At 49.3% G+C, this 8,437-nt stretch overlaps 2 protein-coding genes; one reads left to right on the top strand and one right to left on the bottom strand.

Annotated features, from left to right (window-relative positions):
- Positions 1-331: 331 nt before the first annotated feature.
- On the bottom strand, positions 332-1,324 carry GSTUM_00001125001 (uncharacterized protein; the record flags this gene model as incomplete). XM_002838385.2 has 2 exons in its annotated part: positions 332-1,145; positions 1,231-1,324. The coding sequence occupies 2 exons, from the start codon at positions 1,322-1,324 to the stop codon at positions 994-996; spliced, it is 246 nt and encodes an 81-aa protein (XP_002838431.1). The 3' UTR covers positions 332-993.
- Positions 1,325-4,377: 3,053 nt separating this feature from the next.
- GSTUM_00001127001 (uncharacterized protein) lies at positions 4,378-7,761 on the top strand (the record flags this gene model as incomplete). XM_002838386.2 has 3 exons in its annotated part: positions 4,378-4,974; positions 5,045-5,561; positions 5,685-7,761. 3 exons carry the CDS (start codon positions 4,378-4,380, stop codon positions 7,217-7,219), a joined length of 2,649 nt encoding a protein of 882 aa, XP_002838432.1. The 3' UTR covers positions 7,220-7,761.
- Between the last annotated feature and the right edge of the window lie 676 nt (positions 7,762-8,437).

The following is an 8,437-nucleotide window of genomic DNA, read 5'->3' on the forward strand; positions in this document are numbered from 1 at the left end:
ACTGTTACTGACTCGCGATAACGATGCTACAAGTCCCTCCCCCTCCGTCCGGAGAGCTTTTCTTCCGGGATACGATACTGGAAAGGAATCCCGCAAGTTGGGGCTATCGTGCATAGCCACACATCCATCACCCAAACCATACGGGGCACGAGGCACCGCACAGGGCTATCACTAGGGGCGGGTATTTATGTTGAGCCACAACGGCTGGGCCTAGTAAAGAAAAGTTGCGGCCGTAATCGTGGACTATTGGACACCTGCGTACGATACGGTACTGCGTATGATATGATAACTTGTGGAAATGTGCGGCCATGTGACGTTCATATCATAAGGTGATCAGTATGATATTCGCACAACTAAAAAGAAAGAAAGAAAAAAAAGTCGGATGCCAAAAACGATTGACAGGTCATGACCCAATCCAATTCCACCAACATTCTCTAACAGAATCCAATCACCGTATTTATTTATTCCCCATTTTCAAACCGCCGGAAATATAAAAATAAAATATAAAAATATAAAAATATCGCACCGCTATGATACGGTAACCAATCACCCTATCAATCCCCAACGACACGCGGAACCCGTTGCATTTCGCTCTCGATTAATCACTCACTCGCTTTAACTCACTCATAGGTTCACCACCCATCACCCTGCATCGATCTATCTATTCATCGGGATCGGACACATACAATATCATAATAAAGTTGGGGGCTTTCCGTCCTTCCTTCCCTCCTTCCGTCCCGTTTGCCCTGCCTGCCTACCTGCATGTTAACAATTAACTGTACAACAATCATATTTCCGTTGGCTTGTTATGATAGTTTGTATTCCCGACTTTTTTTTTGTCGGCAGTTCCGCTTTGTATGTATGTATCATAGTGTACTCGTACTTGCTTCGTGCGCATGTATGATATGTGCCGTACTGCGTAACCCCGTTTTATTGTGGGGCATTCGCCCCCCCTCCAATCCGCTCCACTCCGCTCCCGCGTTTCAGTTGGGTTCAACGATCCACAGGTGTCACGGCACGTGGGGACGAACGAACGGACGGTGATGTGCGACGCCGGATTTGGAGGAAGGAACCTTTAGGAGTGAGTGAGTTATTCGGGTTGGTCGATCCGAATTGGGTGCATTCTAATCTGGGCTTGACAAGTTCTGTGTGGGGTTCGAGAGTATCTGTCAAGTTACCTATTTTTCTCTCCCAACTGCTTGGGGATTAAAACCCGGAGTTGTTACATACCCGATCGATTCTGTGTCCGTATAGGGATTGGTATTTGGGAAATATTTGTTGTGGTTGAGTGGTGATGGGTTTCTTGTTTTTGTACTCGTATCATAGCCGGGGGGGGCAGGTGTTTATTATAGGCAGGTGGAAGTGAGGCCGGTTAGCGAGTGAAAATTCATGAACTAGCCAACTGCCCGTACCAGCCGGCTCCGTTTCCATTTTTGGGTTTTGTTTGCAAGTCTGCTCGTAGGTCTTTCTGTCGAACGAATCCCTCTGATTGGACTAGAAACCTCTCGTAGATTCTATCAAAATTTAGCGTGGATCGGCAGAGATGCTGTGGAAAAAAATGTGTGTTTCACACTTGGAGTACCATACTAATTTCGACGAATTAGTTAAAGTTCGGTAGGCTTACTCACACCCCAGGTCCAATTAGGTTTGATTTTGGTTACTCGAGTAGTTAGCGTGCGGTACAAGTACCGGTACCGGTACTGCAACTGGACTTGTACTGGTAGCACAAGTAGGGAATAGTAGATTGGTGGCGTTCACACGAGTCTCACCTTCCGTAATCCTAGCCCAACTGAACCGACATAATATCGGTGCGGGCTGATCCCTTTTTTCTTCCATTCCTTTTTTTCTGCCAATTCTAAACGCGTAGAGTGGGCTTTTGAATACCGCACCAGTACCGTGGTGGAACGCCAGGTACTGCTTTGGCCCCTTAGTGGCAAGAACGGTGGGAGAGCCTTCAACTGTGATTGGCTCGACAAGCATGATTTCTAGATACCGGTAGCCGTGGGGGTTATCTCCCCGACTCACTTGTGACCTTCACCGCAATGATCAGATTGCAGGTTTCCGGCATGATAACGCGTTTTTTGTTGGGGTTACGTATCATGCTGAAGCTAGAGGACGTGGTTGGTCGGGTTTGAGCCCCGCTTTGTGAAGAATCTAGGATTACCGAACCCCCCCACCTTCGCGGCTTACCAAATGCGAGGGGTACGTGCCGACCGTTGAACAAAGGCGGCAATCCGCTGATTGCCACTAGGAAGGGAAAAAAAGAGGGGGTGGGGGACTGAGTCAAACATTTAAATTAATGAAAATGTTACATGTGACCCTTTTTGTAGGAAGAGTATATAAACTAAAGGGTTTCCCACACCCACACCCACCATTTTTTGTTTTTTGTTTTGTTTTTGAACTGGTTGAGTGGAAAAAGAGTGTGTGATAGAAAGAGAGGGAGCAAAAAAAAAAAAAAAAAAAAAAAGAGGAGTTTGGACACCCCCTTTTTTTTACAGTCTCTTGCTCTGCAGATTTCCACCAAATTTGTATTTTTGTGTGATGCAAGTGGCTATTTCTTTCTTTTAGGAGAATCCATCTCAGGGGGGGGGGGCGACCAGTAAGAGGAGCATAGGTTAAAGAGGACTTACCTGTGTGTGGGAATGAGGGGATAGAATACCCCTCAATCCAAAAGACAGCAGGATACTATCTGGGAGCAAACGCATTGGTCAGTGACCGCAGAAGACATAGAAGGAAGGAGAAAGGAGGAGAAAGAGGAGGTAGGAGCGATAAGGTTACAGACTGTTCTGAACAGCTTTGCTCGTTGTTCAAGAGGAACTACGCTCCCCTATTCAATTCGCTCTGCCGATTCACACGAGCTCTGATTATCACAATATCATAGCTTATCGTCTTCCTCGGTCGCCACGTCAATCCGGTACCGGCAGTTCGGTATTTCTCCGGCCCAAAAAGAAAGGTGGAGCAGCGTTTTAAGCGAGCCGAATCCCTCCCCCTGCTTTTTTTTTTTCTTTACCACTTCATTCTTTCTTGTGTGCAGAATTAATTTGTTTCTGCAACGCTATTTGGATTTGAATTGGCTGGGTTTGTCTGGAGGGAAGTTTCTTGAGGACAAAAAAGCGCAGGGGAGCAAACCGAGTCATGCTTTCAAATTCAAAGGCTTCCTCTACGAGTGATAATACCGGCATTGAAGGTGGCTCCGTGGCTGCCGGGGGTGCTGGAATAGGTGTTTCGGGGAAGAGGTCGTACACGAGGAGAGGATCTGATCGCCCGGAATGCCCGAGCGTGTCGTGAGTAAACCCAGTTTCTCACCCGTCCATTTACTCTCTCTCGAAGACTTGCAGTGCTCACGCGAAACACGACAGACTCGAGATGAATAAGGTGAATACTACCGCCCAAGCTTTTATAGGGGGAAGGAGGAGGGATTGGATGAGTGGAGGCGGTTCTGATGCCGGGACTTCCGTGAGGTTCCCGGCCCGAACAACATCGTCGGTACCAGGCTCACGGATGAACAAGCAGCTGAACAGAGCTTCGTCGATAGATAATGGTAATGTTGGCGTCGTTCACCAAATTGGTCGGTCAATACCACTTCTTGCCACAGTGGGACCTGGTGAAGCTTCACCTCCTCCCACTGCTTCAAACTCCCCGGACTTACTCAGTTCTGAATTGCCCCCTGGAACAACACGACCTTTGCACAGCGTTGAAGCTGTTTTGCCTTCACCTGCTCCCAGTGACACCCATTCTGTTACGGATAAGAGGGATGCGGATGATGTCAATGTGGCCGCTGTAGCTGCTCGGGGCACCACCCCATTGGGTTCTCCCATGCCTGTGGCCATCGAGAGCCAAGGTCAATGTGCAGGAGCAACAGGAACAGAGTTTTCATCCGAAGCATCTGGTGAAAACGGCGGGGTGGCAAGGCCGAACGAATTATCGAGCCGCCAGGGGCCGCAACAAACAGAACGATCAGGAATTCCGCCAACTGTTTCTGGTGGCCAATTGACCGGGGCAAAGAGAACTGCGCCACCAGGCGATTTAGATTCTGAACAAGCCCAGAAGCGATTGAGGCATCACGCTCTCCCCTCGCAGCCACTTTTGGATAAACCGCAGCCGGTCTCAACGTCTGTGCAGACACCGAGTCCCGCCGTGGCTGAGCAAACACAGTGGGCACCAGTTCCAGCGCGGAATTACATGCAACCTAATATGTCATCGTCCCGCCTTCCCCAATCGCTCACTCCGACGCTTCCTTCGGCCGGACCAACCATGGCCCAAAGCCATATCCCCGCAGCCCCACACCCGGTGAGCCATGGCGGCAATCCTTCGCTCCCCCTCACATATTCTACATCCTGGAGTACCAATACGAACCCTCCTGGAATCGAACCTACTATGGTTTCTCCGTCTCAAGTTGCGGGATCTTCGGGCTTTGCACCGCTCAATTCGCCAATACAAACTGCATACTTTCCTACCACCAGTAGCCAGGCGGATCTTTCTCAGTACCGGGCTGCATTGTCAGCGCAAACCCAGTTGCAAACTACAAACCAGGTACAACCGGCACAACCAGTGCAGCTGCAGCAAACAGTGGGGGGTGGACCCCGACTTGAGTTGTTGCTCCCTAATTACGATTCATACATTCAGAGAGAAGGTGGCCCAGGATGCCAGAAATTTAATTCTGCTGAATGTTTTCGATTCCGTATTATGCGGGAGGCCATTGTTGCCAATGATTGGTTCTTTGCTGTGCTGCACCAATTGTATACACTTGCTTTGGTCAATGAGCGGATGCTGGCCTCCTATACGAAGGTGACCGCAAATATGCCGGGAGTTGCACTTATGTCTGAGATACTGCACGATGGCGTCAAGCCTCGGCAGAAATACCTCACTTACCTCTCCACAATGCCAGTTCCGCTGCCGGATGCATTGAAGCAATTGTCGTACTACCATAAATATGTAGGACATGTTTCGAGGTTCATGGCTGATGGATACAAGGTCCGCAAGTTTACAATCCTCCAAGGCGGAGGGCATATCAGCTAACGTAAGGCTAACTGGTTAATTCTAGGTAGTACCCATCATGCGGGATTATTATGTTAAACGTGGGGTTGCCCCAAACGTTGATGTTATTGAACATGGCTGGAAAGTCACTTCTCCTACTATGTGCAATGTCATCGCACGTTATATTCAGAGCCACGTCTCAACAGGTCAAAATGTTCCCTCGCCATCCCCAAACCCCCAACCACAGCCTCAGGCCTCACAACGTCGGCAGCAGCAGCAGCAACAGCAGCAACAGCAACAGCAGCAACAGCAACAGCAACAGCAAATGAGACTTCAGCAAATGCAACATGCTCGGCAAAACGGCCAAAATAACCCTAACCTTGTTATGGCAAGGCAACTGCCTGGTGGGGACTCCTACCAGCTTCTGGCTGAACAGCAAAATCAACAAATTGCTCTCAACCACATGGCCCTTTCACGAGCAGCTGGAAATCCGCAGGGCCACCGACCTTCTCTCCATATAAACTCCGCTACCGACGGATTCACCCGGGATCCTGCTATCGCCCTTCAAAATGCTCCAGATGCTGGTATGCCTCACCCCCATCAACAGTTTTGGCAGCCTGCCCCGGCACCTCCATTGGGCCAGCGCAGGAATCACCTTAGTGTAGACGTCGAGCGGGCACAACAGTTGGCTAAGCTAGCAGCATTAGGTCTTCTACAAGCTGGTTCCCCTGTTTCCGCAACGTCCCCTTTCACTGGACCCGGGCGGCAGCCATTGGCCGGCTCTCCAATGGGCCAACATTCTCCTAATGCGCTCACTGCCCCAGCTCAAGATGTTGAGCGGAGGTCATCTGTTGCTTCTCAGGGACGGGCATCACGAACTGTGGGGACTCGGCAGGGCCAGCCGCAACCACAACACCTACAACAAATTCAACATCTACAGCAAATGCAACATATGCAGCATCTTCAGCAGCAGCAGCAGCAGCAGCAGCAGCAGCGGGGTATGCTTCAAATTGCTGCGCAGGTTGCACGAGATCAACGTCAGCTTCAGAATGCACATTCTAATATTCCGGCAGGTGAATGGAATGGACTATTCACGGGCCCTCCTCCTAACTCGGCTTCTCTTGGGATGCCATCACCCTCTGTATTCCCTCCGACATTCCCTCTACCTTCATCCCAACGTGCTCATGGGAATCTTCCTCAGAACGTGCTTCAGTCCCATTTGGCTACTCCACCCTTTTCACCACCGCCGCCGTCTTCGGTTGCCCCACCTGGAAGGCTGCCGCTTTATATTAGCTTGACGCAGTTTGCGCTTAAGGATATTATCCTGGATTCGCAGAGGATATCTCAAACGTTCCATTGGGTTATGGGCGCAGAGGCGGAATCCAGACTTTCCAAGAAGCGAGCCAGCACGAAGCCCGGTGAACCGACAACTCGGCCCATGGTTCAACCTGGCTCCTTGATATATAGACTGAGGTCAGTCAAAGTTACCGACTCTTCACGAACTCCGAGAACGGGCGGTGAGTGGGTGGTCCAAGAAACCGCTTGGCCTGCTCACATCTTTATAGAAGTCAATAAGCAAGTAATTGAAGTACGCCGCAAAGTTGCCTGGGGAAAGGATCTACCGGCCGATATAACAAGCTACGTCCAAGCCGGGAAGAACGAACTAAAGGTCGTCTGTCTGTTCCCGGGGAAACAACGAGACCCTTCAACCTTCGTTATGGCAATCGAGATCTACGAATGCCTAAGTGAGGATTCGATTATAAAGGATATCAAGCACATCCCCCTTTCGAGCGCAAAATCCTCGATCCTCGGTCGTCTCTCCGGTGCTTCAGATACCGACGATGTGGTACTCGTTGAGAGCGACCGTGTCTCCCTGGGTGTCCGTTGCCCGCTCAGCTTCACTCTCCTCACAACTCCGGTTCGTGGCGTGACGTGTAAACATCTGGAATGCTTCGATCTCCAGAATTACCTCGAAACCCGGCCCCGTCGCAAAGATCACGAACCACCCTTTGCTGACTCCTGGCGGTGCCCGTTATGTCGCGGGGATGCCCGTCCGACTGAGTTGGTGGTGGATGACTTTTTAGCGTCTGTATTGCAAGAGCTCATGCTCTCTGGTTCCACTGACGTGCAGAACATTATGGTCAAGCGGAATGGAAGCTGGGAACCGGTCAGGAAGGAGGAGGAAAAGAAGGATGGTGGGAAGGTGAATGGTACCGTGGAGATCATCTGCCTTGACGATTGATTCTCCCTCTTTTTCCTCTTTTCCCCCTTTCCCCTTCCCTCCTTCGTTTCCATAAATAAATACAATACCCTTTGACGTAGGATCACCAACGGCATTGTTGTCAGCCTTTCCTTTTCCCCTCTTATATCCCTGTCTTTTTTTTTTTTTACTTGCTTACCTCTAGGAGTAGCATTACCTGGCGTTTATCTTTTCTTTTCCTTTTCCTCTGCCTCTTCCTTTCTCACGTATATGCCTTGACTACTATCGCATTCCCCCCTTTTGTCACGGGGTTTGCGTCTTTTTCCTCAGCTTCATTGTGATTGCGATTCCCAAGTCGAGCCCTTTCTTTCCTCATCCTCATATTCATCTTTACGGTTAGGGGTCAGCATGGCGCTGGAATCTTGATTTTTTCTTTTTCTTTCACCTTGATAGCGGGATCCATCATTTAATGGGTTTGGTTGGTGGTGTATATTATTATGCTGGCATGTGGTTGTGATGAGGGGGAGATATAAAAATAAAATAATAATGTGCTCAGAGGTTGGTTCTGTGCTGTTAGATCTAAAGCTATTTTGTGGTGTTGGCAGATGTAGCTGCTGCTCTACGGTGTCGGCAGTGTAATGGTATTTTCGCGATGGAATTCTATCAGTCCCGCACGAAATGTTACTGCATCATATTACTGCCCATTCACCCTGCTATCATACTGCTTAAACGCCAATACCGAAGCACCACAGCCGCGCAACAAGAAGCCATCGCACCATCCCAACTCCCTCCCCCCATCCATCCATCCATCCATTCCATCCACCCCTCACCCATCCCACATGACGAAAAAAAACACCAAAACAAGCTCCAATCAGCAAACAACACCCAAGCACTAACTATAACATACCCAAAGCCAACCAAACCACCCACAACCGACCCCGAACGCAATTGAGAAAGAAAGAAGCGATAAGATGTGCGAGTAAAACAGCTGTACCAGCGAGTGACCGCGTATGATTGTGGCGTTTTTGGCCGTCTTTTTTATATAATACTTGCCGTATGATATGATTAGTGTATCATTTAGTTAGATTATGGTAGTTTGCTTGGTCTTTGTGAGGACTATATATATATGGAAGTTTGGAGGTTGATATGATGATACGAACTTACTCCTCCTCTCTTTCCGTCTTTCTCTCCTTACTTGGTCGTGCTAGGCTTACTTGGTTACTTACTTACTTTTGTCATACTTCTGCAACTGGCAACGCC

This window comes from Tuber melanosporum (genome assembly GCF_000151645.1).
Source record: "Tuber melanosporum whole genome shotgun sequence assembly, scaffold_249, strain Mel28".
NCBI lineage: Eukaryota > Fungi > Ascomycota > Pezizomycetes > Pezizales > Tuberaceae > Tuber > Tuber melanosporum.